Raw genomic sequence first — 19,653 nt, 5'->3', positions numbered from 1 at the left:
TCGCGCGAAAAAAAATTTTATTTGCTTTTAGAAAGAAGAGATGCGCTTTCTCTCTATCTCTCTCATGTTAATTTTCCCTTTAACTTTCCATCTCTGTCCTTGAGCGTTGTCATCAACTGTCTACCTATACAAGTCTATCTGTTTACATGCTTCGTGCCTTCTCGATTCTTAACGGCCGTTCCGCTGGTTCTATCGATTCGCCGTTCCCCCCGTTCACCGTGTTTACGTGACGTGGTGATCGCGGCGGCGGTGGCCCAAGCGACAGTGGATACGTTACACAAATAGCCGGTCGCATTCAAATTAACGGAGTTGGGAATTATTCTCGAATTACTGTTGGCGTCCAGCTTTCATCATGTTGCAATCGATATTCGACGATGTGCGGCGCATGAATAAGCGCCAGGTAAATCATCCTTCACGACGACAACGACGGTCGTCACCGTCGCGAGTCGGTGACGATCGCATATGGTGACTATGTACGAGTGTTCTCTCATTTTCAGTTTTTGTATCAAGTGCTGAGCTTCGGCATGATAGTCTCATCGGCGCTGATGATATGGAAGGGTCTGATGGTTGTCACCGGCAGCGAAAGCCCTATCGTGGTCGTATTGAGGTACGGAGCACACCTAACCTAACACCATCCCAACGTATACATACATACATACATATATATATATATATAGCGCCTGATTTCAATTAATTTTTAACTGGCTATCATCGGCGAATTCGCCGAGTTGAAATCGATACTGCTTGCTCTCATGGACAATATGACATATATAAATATAATGTTCTTAATGCATATGGCATGCAAAGTACATGGAGATGTGTTAGACTTGATAATGTTGAAAATAACAGCAGATGTTTGCATTATAATATTGCTTGTTATTAATATAACTTAGCGAATATAATTTAAGATCATCTTTAACAAGTAGTCAATTAGTAGCATTTAATAGTCTGTGTTTGCTAATATTTTTTACAGTGGTAGTATGGAGCCTGCATTTCATAGAGGCGACTTGCTTTTCCTCACTAATTATCAGGATGAACCTGTAAGAGTAGGCGAGATTGTAGTTTTCAAAGTCGAGGGCAGAGATATACCCATTGTGCACAGAGTACTTAAACTTCATGAAAAGTAAGAGCTCTCACTACTCTTGTTGATGTACAACATACAATTTTATGGTTCTAAGACACATGCGTAAAATTTTTTTAGGGGTGACCAAAATAATACGGTCAAGTTCCTCACGAAAGGCGATAACAATTCTGTGGACGATCGAGGTCTGTACGCACCTGGTCAGCTGTGGTTGACACACAAGGATGTAGTTGGGCGAGCGAGAGGCTTCCTACCATACGTCGGCATGGTCACTATATATATGAACGAATATCCTAAATTTAAGTATGCAGTATTAGCATGTCTTGGACTGTACGTTTTGGTACACAGAGAATAAAGCTGCTCGATAAGTTTAAACGGCATGTTGCGATAAATTTGACTGTCTCTGGGAAAGTGCGCGGTTTATTAATCTATATACAAACGAACACACAAAGCTATATATAACAAAATACATTACTAAACTTGTACTCGATAGGAAATATTGAAATGTTCAGGCCAAAACCGCATTTCCTTGTACATAATTTGCATGTACACATATATATATATATACACACACACACACACACACACACAGGGTGTTCATTAATGGTTGTACCCACTTTTTACCATAGGAGCATGATTTACCGACTGATATGTATTTCTAATTTTTTATTATATTAGAAATAACAAATGCGTGCTCCTGTGGTAAAACGCGGGGACAACCATTAATGAACACTCTGTGTATAATACATATATATTGTACATGTATTTGAATCAATCTATTCGAATAGTATAAATATAAAATTGAATTAGAAAGTTTGCTACAATTATAGCAAAAAAATTTATACTGAATTTTGTCTGGATTTTCATATTAAAAAATTACGTGCGGTATGTGAGATGAATATTCTATAACAAAGAACCATCGTTAATAAAGATATGACAAGAGATACAACTTTTTCTATTCTCAAAGGGCTGTAATGAGATATTCGTGTAATTACTTAATTAACAGCAATTATCTGTAAATGTTTAAAGATATTGTAAAATTAAAAAAAAAAACATTTTTTTAGAAATATTCTTTCATTTTTACTTCTATTTAGCTTACCACGCATTTATAAAAACAACGCCACTTGTGCATTTAATCATAATTCATAACATGATAGATTTCTATAGCATGCGTAGTATATATTTACGTTAGATAGGCTATTGTTTTTCTCCGTTTTTACTCGATAAAAGATGTATCATATGTGAAACTCGAAAGAAATAAATTCTCTCGTAATTATTAGTGTTGCAAACTGTAATTACTTTTATCTCATTTGTAACATAAATTTGAAATATTTCAATATAATGCAATATTAAAAATTGTTTACTTCTTTTTAATTGGCTTAATGTTAATAATTAATTGCGCATTTGGAATTTTACAAGATAATTTCGCAATTCGATCAGCAATTAAGAGTAGGCAATGAGATTTAATTTAATTATGTATTATACGCGACAGACATATATTCTTATCAACGAACATATATTCTTATCAAACAAAAAACTTTCTTCTTATAAAATTAAAAAGATAATTTGTAATAAGTAACAGGGCATGTCACTTATCAATCTCTTAATAGATGTGCAAATCATAAATTATCAGTACAGAATATGAGGTATATGCATTATTAATCTGTACTGCGTGATAACTCATGATTTGCACATTTATTAAGAGATTGATAAGTGACATGCCCTGTTATTTATTTTCGATTATTACTGATAAAATAACGGATATTAACGTAATTCGAAGCGTATCCACAGCTCTTTGGGAATGACGGTTATGCCCGGTACTTTGTCCTTAAGACTCGATGGTTCACCCTCAACGAAGAAGAAGTTAAAGTTTTGTAGCAGAAGAGCCAATGTCCCGAACAAGTTAAATCTAGCATAAGTTTCTCCTGCGCATAGCCGATGACCTATACAAAAGAACAATTAATTTTTTTGTTATTAAATTTAATCTGATGGATATTTTATACATGCAACAAAATTTGGCAGAATTAAACTTTATTAGAGTATATATATCGACTTACCGAAACCGAAGGGGAGCGAAATATCTTTGCCTAATTGCCCATCCTCCTTCAGAAATCTTTCTGGTCTAAAAACTTCAGGATCGCCCCACAAATCGGGATCGTGATGCATAGCTGCCAAGTTAGTGAAAATCGCTGTATTTGCTGGTATCTCGTAACCTCCTAATGTGATCTTTTTAACGCTTCTGTGAGCTAAACTGAGAGGCGTAACCGTTTCGATTCTCATCGTTTCTCGTATTGTCGCCTCTAAATAAGGTAAACTGAAACAAAATGAGAATATTTTAGGTAATTATATTGGATATCTTTATTGCAGTGTAATTGAAATGGAATCCATCCTAATATTTAAAAATATAGTAATGCTTCTTATCTAATAAAGATAATTAATTCGAACTTTTTATATAAAGGAAAGATAAACTGAATCGATGCTGCAAACATATAATATATCTGCGATATCTTTTTTTTTGTAATTTAATGCAAAGCATATAATTTTTATTATCTTCACATTTAAAAAAAGTTCTTATTGTTAATTTTAATGAGTAAATTACATTGTGTTTTGTGAAATATCTTCCTTTTTACTAACATGAAAAATGGTAAAGTCATATATGCAGTGATAAATTCATACAATACCAATAAATATGTTTTTTTAAGAATCGAAAAATTAATAATTTTATAAAATTATAGAGGATAACAATTCACAATATAGAATATATATTTATTTTTATTTTACAAATTGCGAAACATTAATTTGCGATAATCTATATATCTACTGGTAAGATACTTAATATATTAGCGTTGCTATTCTCGTTCTTGTTATTTATTGATATATAATCAAAGAGTAATTGTTCTTTCTCTCACTGTACAGTAACTCACTGTTTTCTATCTTCCCATGTAGCCAGTCGTCCAGTTCCAACAACATTATCTATCTCGTTTCTCACTTTTTCCATAACCCTGGGATGATGCACCAAATACTTGATAATATGAGTGATAACGCCTGGTAGCGCAGAGAAAGCTGGAAACATTATATCAATTAACAAAACGATCAATTGTTCTTCTGTGAAATTATCCGTCTTATCTTCTTCGTTTAATTTCTTTAAATATCTATCGATGAATCCCCGGTCATCATTCTCACTGACAGAGGCTTTCTGATGCTCCAAATATTTCTACGGAATAAAACATAATCGTATTTTTTTTTTTTAACTAAGACGTTTGACTTTTTATTTTATATTTATATATTCCATGTTTATTAATTCGATTAAAACTTGGAGTTGTTATACTTATTAAATTTAAATCGATGCAAGACTTAGCGTTGATATAAAATGAGTAAATTTAAAATTTTATGTATTAAGAAAAGAATTCGTTCACTGAATTGTTTAGTTTGAAAAATCGTATTATAAAAAATGAAATTTAAATTCTCAATAAATAATTGAGAATTTGAAAACATATACATAATGATGTATAATAATTTGAATGTACATGTATATACATTCGACAATTGAAATTTAATCCGTTGCGTGAGTTTTGATTACAATTGATACGACTTACCTTAACAATATCTTCCATTATGTTGCTTGCCTTCATATGATTTTTGTAGCCAAACATATTACCGAAATATTTTAAGAATGGTCGTTGAAGAATGGCACCACCAGTTGTATCGTTTGCTCGTTGAAACATCACAGCCGCACGACATAAACGTCGAGGTACATCATGTTCACTTCTGTCAAATCTGTGACCGAACATAACGTTCCATATATTGTTACCTGATGACGCATACAAAATATCTGGAAAGAGCGCCAAGTTGCCCTTCAGTATTTGCTATAAATAACACAATTTCTGTTTATCTGTTTTTCTTGTTTTCTTCATTGAAGGATTATTATACTTTACTCGATGGCTGTACCTTCTCTTCATCATAAATAGGTCCGTTCTTCATGATGTCAAGGAGTAAAGACATCTCATCCATGATCTCGCTCTCGAGCTTTTCCTGGCGTCGACCGAATCCAAAGTCGCGCATATGACGGAGAGCAAATCTCCTCTGTTCGTGCCATTTCGGACCATCGATAAAAAATATACCTACGTGTAGTTTTGTAATAATTATTTACCACTTTTATCATAAAAGAAATTCATTATTTTCGTTATAATTAACACATAAATGCTTTCAATCTCAAAGAATGTCACAAGATGCTGCTCTTCACACAGGCGAATTATATACACCGAAAAATAACTAAGTAATTGTATTTTTCATTACCTAAATCTTTTCCGAAAGATCGATCCAGTAAGAAAGGCGCGGTAACTCGCCCATCGAATTCTTCCCGCGCAAGTACTTGTTTTATGCTTTCATAATCATTTGCTATTACTACAAACTGATCACCAAAATAGCAACTGATAATCTTTGACTTCAGTTTCTTTACATAATAGTCGATTGTCATATGTGGAAACTTATAATTTCCCCATAACAACATCCAGTAAGATCCTCCTATCGGAATTCTGATAATGCCTATCTCAGAAAAGTCGTAAATAAAATGTGATTAACGTTACAATCTTAAAATAGATTAATCTTTATGTAAGCTACAGAAATATTCATTAATCAAGAATGTATATATAAACATATATGTATACATAGTGTTTTTTGTAACTCAATTAGAATATCTCTAATGTTTCTAATGAAACAAAAAAATACGAAAAAAAAGAATAGTTTGTTTTGCAGGGGCAAAATGTCTTGTTTTCCTTGACCTTAAACATAAAAAAACATATATTTATATAGGAAAAAAATTGAATTAACTAAACGCATTTGCAATATTTATTTAATCGATGCATGTCCTTGGTTGAAAATATTTTTACAAATGTTCACAGCTATTTACCAAGTTTTTTCAAAGCATTTATAGCAACTTATTGAAAGTGTGAGACAATCATTTATTCGTTGTATTCGAAAATGCATAAAAGTTAATTATTTTGAACATTTTTTGAAATAAAATAAATATTGAAAACGCGTTTAAGTGATTCAGTTTTCTTTTATACAAATATGATTTTTTAAGTTTGAGATCATCTCAAAGTCAACATATTTTATATGCTTGAATTGTTTTTTTTTTATGAACTACATTACTACATTAGTAAAAATATGTTAACAATTTTTCTTAATGACCTTGAAATCTTAAAAAAAAAAAAACTTCGAAAAAATCTTTTTGCTTATTATTATATGTGCCTTTTTGAAACGAACTATTCTTCTTTTGATATTTTTTCGTATGATTAAAAATAAAAATATTCTAATTGATCGACTTACAAAAAAACACCCTGTGTGTGTATATTAAACACCCTGTATATATGTATGTATGTATGTATGTATGTGTATGTATATATATATATATATATATATATATATATATATATATATATATATATATAAAATATGCAATATAATATACAATAAAATATAAAAATTTTTATAATTTGAGTTAGAGAGTATTTTGAGTTAGAAAGTAATGGGTAAATAATAATAAAAGCAGCGCAATGATTTAATGTTTTAGAATGTAGATTAAAAGTCAAAATTAAAACAATAACAATTTATATAAATCTAACTTGGCTTACCTGGAGGTGCATTAGGTGGTTTATCGTAAACAAATCTATATAGTTTATACACCAAAAGAAACGTTAATATTACAATTAAGAACGGAGACATGACTTGAACAGAACAAGGGTACTAAGTGGACGCTACGCGAGTCTAATCGAGTTTTTAAGTCGATTTAACAAGTCACGCATTACAACAAGAAGTGGGGAAGAAAGATATGAACTAATAGATAATTTGCTCTCAATTTAATAGTATTCCTATGTGCCAGATGTTATTGTACTATCTAACGATATTCAGTAATGATAAATAGTAAGATTATTGCACTTTGTATGTATGTATGTATGTATGTATGTAGGTGATTTTTGACTTTTGATCTTGTTTATACATTGAGAAAACGCAAATAACAGTCAAATGAAGTCATAAGATATCTTGAAGATTTTTAAAAATACATTTCTAAAAATAAGTCTTTAAAAACGTTTTGAAGACGTCCTATGACCCAGTTTCTAATTTTGTGTTGTCTGAAAAGTTTCTAAAAAATAAATTTATTAGTCTAAATATATAAATAAGAATGTAGAGAATAGTTATTTAAAAACAGATAGATCTATATAGCATGATAGCTAGTACAAAAGTTACAAATAAATGCTTAATAGCTTAGCTTCTGAAAAAAAACAAGACTAATTTAAAAGTACAATATAAAAGGATAGACAGAAAAATTCAGTGCATCATATGCATTAGAAAATACATTAGTGATTAATATTTGGAAAGTAGATTTAATTAATATAATTGTACATATAACAGAATTATTCTTTACAGTTAATTCCCACATACAACTTTTAGATTGTTTTGTCAATTGTACTCACTAAGCAAATAGTCTGCCAATTACACATGAGATTTACACATCTATAATTAAATAAATCAATCCCTTATATTTTTTATTCTTTAAATTAAAAAAAAATAAAATGTTTTGAAGAGAGCTTTGAAAATCCAAAAGAAAAAGAATAAAAAAACAATACTGGATTCAATTATACACAATTGAACATTATATTGAGTTTTATAAATTACATAAAGAATTGTAATAGTGCATTATGCCATTCTTCAGCATCACACAACAATTACTCAATAATTATTCCACTTAGTTATTTACGAATTATATAATCGATCAATTTAAAAAAGTTGCATGTATGCGCGATCTTGTAAGAACTCAATTATTTTGTAACGCAAAGGACTCGCAATATTTAAAAAAAAAAAACGAATATTTAGAATCGATGTATTTTAACAAAAACATTTACAAATAATTGCACATTGATATTTTCATATTACAAATAAAATATCTAAACATCAAGTTGGGAAGTAACGCGTTGCTTGTAACATTGTTACCGTTACAAAGTTTTATACGAGTAAACTTATACTTTGTCTCAATTTTTACATCAAGGCATGCGAGAATACTCTATATAAACTTGTTTCAATAAACTGATTATTGATCAGTAACTGATTATATTTTGTCACTTAACTGATAAAATATCATCAGCTACTGATCAGCAATCAGTTTATTAAAACCAGTTTATCAACTTTGTTTTCAAAGGTATATATTATATAATATTCTAAAAAGATTTTATTGAGACGCCTACATATTTGTATGGTTACAGTAAATAGACATTATCTCTAAATTATAATTGTCTCACGTGTTTAAAAAACATCATAAAGTTAAAAAAAACTAAGCCTTTTTTAGAAATGTTTTCATTTTTGTCTCTTAAGTAATATATTTAAAAAAGTAACATTACTTACACAATACATGATCACTGTTTTTGACACATGGCACATAAATCTTTATGGCGCATGTATACTAATTGATTCAGTAAGAAACTGTGTATTAGAAATTTATCGAAAATTACATTTCTATCTGCAGCTAATTTTGCATCTGATTATATATTAAACATATTATATTTTTTCCTACAACAGAATTTAAAATTTCAGACAAAAAAATCGCTATCTATCAAAAGTTAAACTACGCATAATTTGCAGAATCAAGGCCATATTATTTTATGAACCAAAATAAAATTTCACTGTTATCAAACCAAGATAAAGATTTGCGCACGCATGTTTATGCTACTTTGTATTGCATCATAATTTATGCTTTTGCAATAATTTGCACATCCAACTGATAACAGACTTAATGTCTAGTACTTATATCAAATAAATATTTAAATATTAACGTGATTCGAAGCGTATCCATAGATCTTTGGGAAAAACGACTAAGCCTGGATCTTTGTCCTCGAGACTCGATGGCTCACCCTCAACGAAGAAGAAGTTGAAGTTCTGTAACAAAAGAGCCACTGTCCCAAACATGTTGTATCTAGCATAAGTTTCTCCTGCGCATAGCCGATGACCTGTATAAAAGTACAGAAGAAAAAATAAAATTATTAGTTTTACTACTATTATTAAATTGAATCTAGTGAACATTTTATATATACAAAAAAATTCACAGCAAAATTGATTGAACTTTATTAGTATGTGTGTGTGTGTGTGTGTGTGTGTGTGTATGCATGCTGTAGGTAAATAAATTCTTCTATTGTGTTGTGTGTGTGTGTGTGTGTGTGTGTGTGTATACATGCTGAAGGTAAATAAATTCTTCTATTAGCATATATATTGACTTACCGAAACCGAAGGGGAGCGAAATATCTTTGCCTAATTGCCCGTCCTCCGTCAGAAATCTTTCCGGTCTAAAAACTTCAGGATCGCCCCACAATTCGGGATCGTGATGCATAGCAGCCAAATTAGTGAAAATCGGTGTGTTTGCTGGTATTTCATAGCCTCCTAACATGGTTTTTTTCAGAGTCCTGTGAATTACGCTGAGAGGCGTAATTGTTTCGATTCTCAGCGTTTCTCGTATTATTGCCTCCAAATAGGGCAAACTATGAAATAAAATGAGAATATTTTATAAAATTACTTTTGATATTTCTATTGCTAAATACAATATAATTTAAATGAAATGTATGCTAACATTTGAAAGTACCTACTAGTAATAATTTTTATGTAAAAAGAGACCGTCTTACATAAATAAAGTAATGACCTGACTTCTAACACTATGTAGCATATTATAATATCTTTTGTTTTTCTTTTGTATACTGTGCATTATATAGTTCTATTAACTACATATTTGAAATAGTTGTTTTTAATTTTAAGAAATATTGATAAATCATGTTACAATCTTTCTTATTTTTACTAACATTAAAAATGATAAATAATCTGAATTATTGATAAACATATCGTCTTAATAAAAAAAATTTTTTTAAATAAAATTGAAAACAATTTGAAATGTATATTCATGTCTTTTTTTTACATAAATCACAGAACATTAATTAGTAGCTTTATATTCAATCATAAAATACTTTGTTATATAAACTTTATTATATTATATTTTTGTTTTTGTTATTTATTGATATATAATTTAAGAATAAAAGTAGTTCTCATTTTCTCGAGTGTAGAATAATAATAACTCACTCTTTTCTATCTTCCCATGTAACCAATCGTCCAGTTCCAACAACATTATCTATCTCGTTTCTCACTTTTTCCATAATCTTGGGATAATGCATCAAATACTTAATAATATGAGTAATAACACCTGATAATGCAGATAAAGCAGGAAACATGAAATCAACTAATAAAATTATCAATTGTTCCTCCGTGAAATTATTCGAGTTATCGTCTTCGTTTAATTTCTTTATATATCTATCAATAAATCCCCGTTCATCATTCTCGTTCATAGAATATTTTTGATACTCCAGATATTTCTACGTAATAAAATGCAGTCACATTTTTAATTAATTGTAAGACACTCCCATATTTTATTTGATATTCATATTATGTTTATTAAGTCTATTAAAAGTTAGAATCAAAATTAAAAAAAAAATATATATATATATAAGATTCAGAGAATTGATACAGAATAAATATAAAATTTATTAAAAAGAAAGCTTATACTTTCTGTACCCTTATATTTTCTCAGTTTGATATAAAAAATTAAATTTAACATTCTATGCAAGTTATATATATAATAAATAAGTCGTTATGTTATTTAAACCTAATATTTTAAGAACACATAATTTTTAGGCACAATGATGCCTAATATGCATGATAATTTAAATGCACAATTGTCAATCGAAAATCAATGTAAGGCATGGAGTTTTGATAATATAATATAATTGTTGATAATATAATTGTTTAACGTACCTTCACAGTATTATTTAATATATTACTTGCTATCATATGATTTTTATACCCAAACATATTACCGAAGTATTTTAAAAACGGTCGCTGGAAAATGGCACCACCAGTTGTATCGTTTGCTTTTTGCAACATAACAGCCGCGCGACAAAGACGTCGGGGCATATCGTGTTCGCTTCTATCAAATCTATGACCAAACATAATGTTCCATATATTGTTACCCGCCGATGCGTGTAGAATATTTGGGAAGAACGCCAAATTGCCCTTCAGTATTTGCTATAAATAATGCAATTTCTGTTTATCTGTTTTTCTTCATTGAAGAATTATACTTTACTCAATAGGCCGTACTTTCTCTTCATCATAAATAGGTCCATTCTTCATGATGTCAAGGAGTAGAGACATCTCATCCATGATCTCGCTCTCGAGCTTCTCCTGGCGTCGACCGAATCCAAAGTCGCGCATATGACGAAGAGCAAATCTCCTCTGTTCATGCCATTTTGGGCCGTCGACGAAAAATATTCCTATGTGTAATTTTATAATACATGTTTACTATCCCACCATAAAAGAAATTTATTATTTACATTTTAATTAGCGCATAAACGCTTTTAATCTCAAAAAATGTCACAAGATGCTCTTCACATAGGAGAATTATATACAGCAAAAAATAAATAAATAATTGTATTTTTCATTACCTAAATTCTTTCCAAAAGATCGATCCAGTAAAAAAGGCGCGGAAACTCGTCCGTCAAATTCATCCCGCGCGAGTACTTCTTTTATGTTTTTGTAATCGTTCACTATTATTACAAAGTGATCACCCATGTAGCAGCTAATGATCTTCGATTTCAGTTTCTTCACATAATAGTCGATTGTCATATATGGAAACTTATAATTTCCCCATAACAACATCCAGTAAGAGCCTCCTATCGGAAGTCTGATAATGCCTACCTCAAGCAAATGTCACAAACAGTAATTAGCTCAACACAAAAGCACTCACGATAAGTAACTCAGACGGAATTTTAATCTACAGATATTTGTACATAAAAGTACAGATTTATATATATGTATAAGACTAATATGAAATATAAAATAAATCAAAGTTTTTCTACAATTAAAATTAAAAAAAAAGAGTATTTAATGGATAATAATAAAGACAGTGAAATATGATTCTAAAGTGTAGGATGAAAGTAGATGAAATAAAAAACAAATAATTTGGCAATTTACATATATAAATTTACACGAATTTATATGAATTTAATTTTATTTTACCTGGAGGTGTATTAGGCGGTTTATCGTAAGCAAATCTGTATAATTTATACACTATGAGAAGAGTAAGTATCAAAATTAAGAGTGGCGACATGATTCGAACAGATCAAGCAGTAGATACTAAATGAACACTTCGCGAATCAACTCGAGATTTTTCAAGTCGGTCTGTGCAAACTATATACATTATATAACAGTAAACAAAGAACAAAAAAAAAATCCGCTTAATGTAGACTATTACGTCCGCGGATTGCGAAATTGTAATCCGGGACGTAATTTTTTTTCTCTCTTGGTTTGATTATACTTATTTTTTAGATTAAGACAACTGTCATCAGTCGTGGCTCTGAATCGTGCGATAACACGCCCAGATACACGACAATTTATTTATACGAGTTAGAGGAGATTATGTGATTAATGAGCAGTGAATTTAAAAAAATTTAATAGTTTTATTGAAGTAAAAAAAGTTAAGACATGCGTGATTGAGCGTACGTTTGGCGTGAGATTGTTATGAAAGTACATGTTTCGTGTAAACTTATTTGATTTATTTTGTGTGTTTGTATAAGTGTTACTGTTTCTGTATAATTGTTTCATGAATGTCAGAATAGTAGAATAAGTGTGAACATGTAAACGTTTGTATGATAGAATCGCATTTTTGTATGATCGCTTGAAATTATAGGAATGATCGCTCGGGTTAATAGAATAAAGAAGTCACGCTGTTTGGATTTGCGTCAGTCGGATTCCATCCCTACCCAGAAAACATTTTGCGGGTAAACGTCCAGCAAATCACGCGCAAAAAGGATTCCTACGCAAGCAAAACCTTATCCAACTGCGTCGTCATAGCGCTAGCAAAAGACTAGCACACTTTGTGCGCAATTTCAATAAGCGATATGCACGCAAAACGCTAGCACACTTTGCGCGCGATCTCAATAAGCGATACTCTGCTAAAAATGTGCTATTAAAACCAATTTAAAAAAAGGTAATCCGAATCGATCGGGATTTCTGCACCGAAAATACGGTATTAAGACCGATTGAAAAATAAGATCCGAACCCAGATAGATTTATTAAAACAGAATACATTAATGTAAACGTAATAAATGTTTAGTTTACAAAAAAATATTTCTTGTATTCTTTTCGTTAAAAAACATTTAAAAAAAGATTAAATTTGAATTAAACATTTAATTTATATACAAGATTAAATAACAATACAAATTGTTATTTACATGTAAAAATATAAAATTTTATGTGGAACAGCGTTTCACACACACGCCATGTTTCAAAAAAATGAGAGCGAGTATTCGTCTCGAAGTTACAAAAAGCAGCTTCTAAGGCCCGGTTTTCATTATCTGGTTAACTTGTAGTTAAACTTAACCTGATGTTTCAACCAATGAGTTTCACCTGTGGCATCATCATGAGTGAAGCTCATTATATAAAACATCAGGTTAAGTTTAACCACAAGTTAACCGGATAATGAAAAACCGGGCCTAAAAGTGTCACTAAAGTATGAGCTGCCGAGTCGGCGGCGGTGGCGCCTAGATATAACGCCTGTGGCCGCACTCAACTCACGAGAAAATCTCCTGCGGCATGATCGCCTAGCGGTGGCATTAGCACTTATTTGTTAAATCCATTTCAATCTGAAATTACAGAATTTCAACTTGCGGGCAAAACTCACGCAAACCGCGTGTCCAGTTCACATGCATAAAACGTGCAAACTTTGCGCGCAAAAAATGTTATCTGGGTGCAAGCAACTTACAAACAAATATAATTATCCGATACATCAGCAAATCACATGTAAAATGGTATCTATTTGCATGTGATATGCTGCAATGGTGTATCGGACAATACATGAGCTTAACCAACTTGCGGACAAAACTCACGCAAACCGCGTGCACAGTTCACATGCATAAGCGCGCAAAAAATGTTATCTGGGGAGCAAACAACTAGCAATATGTTATCTGCATGTAATTTGTTAGTACATGGGACAATATATAAACTAGCCACTTGTAAGCAATATACACAATGTAACACGTTCTACGAACAAAACGCATGCAAATCTGTTTTGTGCACAAAGTTTGCATGCACATCGCGCGCAAAACTTGCCAGTAAGAAATGTTATCTTGGTAATAACAATTTTCTGCAAGACTGCTGTAAATCTTGCAGCAGATTCTTGAAAGATTCTGCCAACAGGACGTTATGATCTGCTTCCTCATTCTGTTCAATTCTTTTGAAAAATTCTGCAGTCAGATTCTTGCAAGAAACTTGCACATATTTCTGTTGGCAGATTCTTGCAAGAAACTTGAATGTATCTACTGTAAATCTAGCAACAGTCTTTCAAGATATTTGCTACATACCCTAGTAGCAATTTTCTGCAAGACTGCTGTAAATCTTGCAGTAGATTCTTAAAAGATTCTGCCAACAGAACGTTATGATCTGCTTCCTCATTCTGTTCAATTCTTTTGAAAAATTCTGCAGTCAGATTCTTGCAAGAAATTTGTATATATATCTGCTGCATGATTTGTAAAATTCTTTCACCAGAATATTTTAGTATAGTCTTAAAATGGATTAAAAACAGATTAAATTTGAATTAAACATTATGTACAAGATTAAATAACAATACAAATTGTTATTTACATGTAAAAATATAAAATTTTATGTGAAACAGCGTTCCACATACATGTCATGTTTAAAAAAAATAAGAGCGAGTATTCGTCTCGAGGTTACGACACGGAGTTCATAAAAATCTCACTGGAGTATGAGCTGAGAAGTCGGCCACGGTGACGCCTAGATATAACGCCTGTGGCCGCATTCGACTCACGAGAAGATCTTCCGCGGCGTGGCCACTTAGCGGTGGCAGCAGATCTTTCTGCTGCTGATTAAGCAAAATCTGTACAATATCTGCACAAGATCTGCGCGTCATTTCTGTTGTAAGAAACTTGCAGAAATCTGCAGATCATATTCGTGCAATATCTGTACAAGATCTGCGCGCTATTTCTGTTGTAAGAAATTTACAGAAATCTGCAGATCATACTTGTGCAATATTTCCACAAGATCTGCGCGCTACTTCTGTTAAAAGAATCTTATGTCATTCTGCTGAAGAACTTTGCTAGGCTGCTTACAGACTGCAGTTGCGGGAAGAATCTGCTTCAAGATAGCTCAATATCTATACCAAGTTTCTGCAAGCAGTTCATATACAAGTATAGTGCACGAATATTGAAGCAGTCTGCTAGCAATCTGCCAGCATGGCTCTTTTGGGAATAATCTTCTGCACAGCTGACTTAATTCTACTGCAATTAACTGCACGCAGATTCTGTCCTGCAGAAAATGCCAGAAAATGCTACTAGGGATGTAACCGCGATGAAATTCTTTGTCCATATTCTATTTAACTTACTCATTTTATGAATTGACAAATTGAATTTGAGTTTCGGTTGCCATGAGAATACATTAACAGAATTTATATTTTAAATCGTGAAGAAAGGAAAGGCTGAGACTTTGATTTGCATGAATTCACAGTAGTTCAAAATTTTTAATTTAATAAGTAATTAATTAGGGATGAATCGGTTGGGTCGGAGACGACGTCCGTTCGAATGCCTTTTGGGAGGATAAAAATTCATTTCGGAAAATTTGAGAGACTATAGTTTGCGCGATGACGCGTCGCGCGATCGTACGCACGACGTTTCTAGATGGTCGCGGAAAATACGCGACGCGGGGCTCGCATAGGGCAGTACTATGATTTTTCCCGACTTCGCGCTTTGTGCTGGTAAGAGAATTTTATTAGAATCGATAGCGATAGATGTATCGATAGCGAATTATGAGGTCCGCTTGGATTTGGGTTTTATTTAATTGGTCGGAGGGTGATTCCGAATTGGATTTGCTATTGCTAGACAAGTCTAAAAAGGATGGCGCAAGAAAATAAAAAAAATTTTATCCGCCAGACGTAACATAGACATAATTAATCTTTTAATATCCTCTCAAGTTATTATGCTATCGAATAATAATTAATAATAAACAAATAAAGTTCCTAAGATAATTTAGTCGGAATTGCAACAGAGACATAGCTTATTAAAACCTATATTTACATTATGCTATCTAGTGATTCTTCTGACCTTATTGAAAAGAAATAATTGAGTGGTCCACTTTTAAAAACAATTAATTTAGAGATATACAAGTATAATATAAAAATATAAAATGTAAATATTGTATGAAAAATAGAGATCTAGCATGACGGTTATTACAAACATCACGAAATAAATGCCTATTAATTAATTTCTGAAAAACATATTTAACAACAAGAAAATCTAACATATCACACACATCAGATGTTTAAATAATTAGCTTTTAAAAAACAAATTCGATTAATTTAAAAGTATATATTAGGATAAGAGAATATATAGAGAATATAGAAATAAAGAGCAATAGATAAATTTATATGATAAATAGTTAAAATTACATAATAATAATCATGTTTCATAGAAAGATAGAAAAAAACATCCGTTTTTTTTTGTTTTTTAAAAATTAAATTCACGTGCAATTTTCAAATTATTTTATTAATCGTACCTATCAAACAGTAAAGCAACTGAGATCTGAGATTTGTACACAGGTACAACTAAATTGATCGATTCTGTTACTTTTAGTAGTTCCAATTGAAAGAAATAACGTGTTTTGATTCAAAGAAAAAAAAGCGTAAAATGTAAAAAACAATATTGCATAAACCAATTATGCAATTCAAAATATTTAATATATTAAATTTTACATGAGGAATTGCAGCATTATTCTATACAATTCTTCAGCTATTACATAATGATTACTCAACAATTATTTCATTACTAGTCACAAATTATATAATCGATCAATTAAAAGTTGCATATGCGTGCAACGATCTCAAAGAAGTTTTATTTTTTTGCACTTGCGTATCACAAAGAATGAATAATAAAATATATTCTAACAGAAATGTTTACTTTACAAACAATGATATATTGATGTTTTTAAATCACAAATAAAATATCTAAGTACCTATTTACGTTTCGCTTTTATCTCTGTATTATAGAGGTTTACATGAGAATATAATATTTCTATCAGCACATTTTCACACATTATATAGAGTACACTGTATATACAAATACGCGATTGTAACGTATGTTTCGTAAATTATTCGAAATACTTGATATCACCACCCTGGCATACAACTGGCAAACTTCTAGTGAGTACCGAACGCATTCGGTCGTCATTAATTACCATACAGCCTACATTCGGCGACAGTTGGTACAGCATACAAATGCAATCTTCCAAATTCTGCATAATTTCCCCATCGAATACCGGCGTCTCCGTCAGATCAAAATGCAACTTTAAAAATATAGTATAAAGCGGGGTGCAGTGTGCAGCTATTCGCAAACGAAACATCAAGAGGAACGTTTTTGCCATCTAAGTAAAAAAGAACACAGATCGTTTTATTAAATATTCCATTAATTATTAACTGGCGTAGTATTTTAAGAGGTACCATACTTCCAATGTCGCCTTCAACGTCCTCAAATCCGTATGATGTTCACAGTATTCAGCAAGTATGCGAACGAGCACTCCACACCATTTGGCACAGCCTATATTTGTAATGAGTTGAGGTAAACTCAACATGTATGCACGCCGTAATTCAATATTCTGCTCAAGTTCCATATTTTGTATCAAGGTAGAGAGAACTTCATCACGTGTTGTCCACTATAAAAATAAAAAACATGATATTTAAAAACAGATTGAAAAATAATATCTGATAATCTTGTGAGAATAGCATTACCTCAAATAAATTAGTATTATTCCAATGTTCCATAGTAGCTAAAAGACTGGCCATACAGTAATACAAAGGAATAATGTATCTTGCTTCCTTTTGATGAGTCAATAGTTCCAAAGCGTGATAAATTAATTTGGCATATCCAGAATCTACCAGTCCTTTTTTCTAAAACATTTGTCAAATCAATACATATTTATTCATAGAGTATATATACATAAAATTAAATTCTTGTTACCATATGAGAATGCAGTACAATTAGGTGAATACATTCTAAGCCTATTAATACATTATCAGGGAAATAGTCATCGAGAATAATTAGTGCAGTGGGCAAAACGTCTCCAATATAATTAAATAAGATTGGAGTCTATAAAAAAAGAAGAAAAATATATTATAATCAAACAACATATGTAACAGTACATGAGATAAGAATCTAGATAAAACTGGACTCACTTCTGCCACTTGTAAAATCCATTTATAACATGCTACAGCTGATGGATAAGTTTTCCAAGTATCCTTTAATAATTTTGGTCTTAACATCAACAACAAGTCGGATAAATTTTCTTTATCCAATAAAAATTGAGAAATTCTCTCACAAGTGTACAAGTCACAGAAAGTAGCGAGTAACTCTTTGGAAATAGTGACACACTCGGCTGTGTTCCAGACATTCTTCTCACTGTGCTCTCCGATGAGCAACACTAGATTCAAGCTAAACGTTTTGGCCATTCCCGTGTAATAGTTCGTCTGCAAGCGCTTCTCTCTGCAACTGCTGCAGATATATTGCAGCATAGATCTGACATTACGAAGGTTTCTCTCCACGACGAGTCTGTACTCCCTAAAATCCTTTTCCTCACACGGACGCTCTACACCGACCGTTCTTTGGGGAGCAAAACTCCTTTGAATAAGGTCTATGCATGGCACCCACGAGGAATTATCCTCACAGAAATCACCTCTAATCTTTAGAGCCTCTAGCTCTTTTAGCAGATCATCCATTCTTATGGATATCAGAACTGATCGAGCGATATGTCCTTACACACTTCTGCAGAGTCAATTTTTCTAGATAAACTTTAGACAGATATCACTTTGTGCATCACTTTCCAGAACAATCAACCGTCTCGCCCGTTTGAAGAACATTCTGCTGAGCAAGTCTCAGAACTCTCGAACTGTCGTCGATTGCCAAGTTGGCCAATCTGCGAACAATCCATGCGAGTGAACAATTCTGAGTTCCCGAGTCGATTTAACTTTAATGCAGATTTCGCGAGACCGAGCCACCGATCGAGGACAAAATCGCGACGATCTCGGCGTGAAGTACGTTTCCGTGTATTCGCTGTCCGAGAAATCGTACTTACCAAAACTGTACACCGGTTCGAACGTCCATCGGTCGCATTGGTCGTTCACGGGTGCAGCGTGACGCAGTTGCCGAAACGCAACGGGTGCGGGACATGAACGGATGACGGATGCGATCGCCGCATCGAGCACGAGCCGCGAGCAGCAGCTAATCGCGAGACGCTCACGGGGATATGAGAGAACCCACGTCCCCCGTAAAACAGCTAAATGCACGAGAATGCACAGCGCACGGTCGTCGAGTCGAAATCATGATGTATTTATGATGTAAGTGGCGTTACGTTTGTAATTCGTGCGATATCTCGCGAACGCCACGATCGATACATCACGGCGATATGTCCAGTCACGTGACCGCGCTTCT

General features: G+C 32.2%; 3 protein-coding genes across 3 annotated transcripts; 1 reads left to right on the top strand and 2 right to left on the bottom strand.

Annotated features, from left to right (window-relative positions):
* The first annotated feature begins 163 nt into the window (after window positions 1-163).
* On the top strand, window positions 164-1,456 carry LOC105200356 (signal peptidase complex catalytic subunit SEC11A). The gene is made up of 4 exons (XM_011167859.3): window positions 164-400; window positions 498-607; window positions 974-1,123; window positions 1,202-1,456. The coding sequence occupies exons 1-4, from the start codon at window positions 353-355 to the stop codon at window positions 1,434-1,436; spliced, it is 543 nt and encodes a 180-aa protein (XP_011166161.1). The 5' UTR covers window positions 164-352; the 3' UTR covers window positions 1,437-1,456.
* Window positions 1,457-2,210: 754 nt separating this feature from the next.
* LOC113003430 lies at window positions 2,211-13,013 on the bottom strand. Its single transcript, XM_026132772.2, has 14 exons — window positions 12,185-13,013; window positions 11,611-11,859; window positions 11,267-11,439; window positions 10,925-11,194; window positions 10,196-10,485; window positions 9,350-9,606; window positions 8,906-9,081; window positions 6,715-6,826; window positions 5,378-5,626; window positions 5,030-5,202; window positions 4,678-4,947; window positions 4,006-4,295; window positions 3,139-3,395; window positions 2,211-3,024 (listed from the first exon to the last, which is right to left on the bottom strand). The coding sequence occupies exons 1-14, from the start codon at window positions 12,273-12,275 to the stop codon at window positions 2,846-2,848; spliced, it is 3,036 nt and encodes a 1,011-aa protein (XP_025988557.2). The 5' UTR covers window positions 12,276-13,013; the 3' UTR covers window positions 2,211-2,845.
* Window positions 13,014-16,700: 3,687 nt separating this feature from the next.
* On the bottom strand, window positions 16,701-19,585 carry LOC105200355 (TELO2-interacting protein 2). The gene is made up of 6 exons (XM_011167858.3): window positions 19,298-19,585; window positions 18,402-19,138; window positions 18,187-18,315; window positions 17,958-18,116; window positions 17,675-17,881; window positions 16,701-17,593 (listed from the first exon to the last, which is right to left on the bottom strand). Exons 2-6 carry the CDS (start codon window positions 18,939-18,941, stop codon window positions 17,321-17,323), a joined length of 1,308 nt encoding a protein of 435 aa, XP_011166160.1. The 5' UTR covers window positions 18,942-19,138; window positions 19,298-19,585; the 3' UTR covers window positions 16,701-17,320.
* Between the last annotated feature and the right edge of the window lie 68 nt (window positions 19,586-19,653).

Source organism: Solenopsis invicta, chromosome 4 (assembly GCF_016802725.1).
Source record: "Solenopsis invicta isolate M01_SB chromosome 4, UNIL_Sinv_3.0, whole genome shotgun sequence".
NCBI classification, from domain to species: Eukaryota; Metazoa; Arthropoda; class Insecta; order Hymenoptera; family Formicidae; genus Solenopsis; species Solenopsis invicta.
Note: the sequence above shows the minus strand (reverse complement) of the source record. Positions and strands in the feature narration are given on the sequence as shown.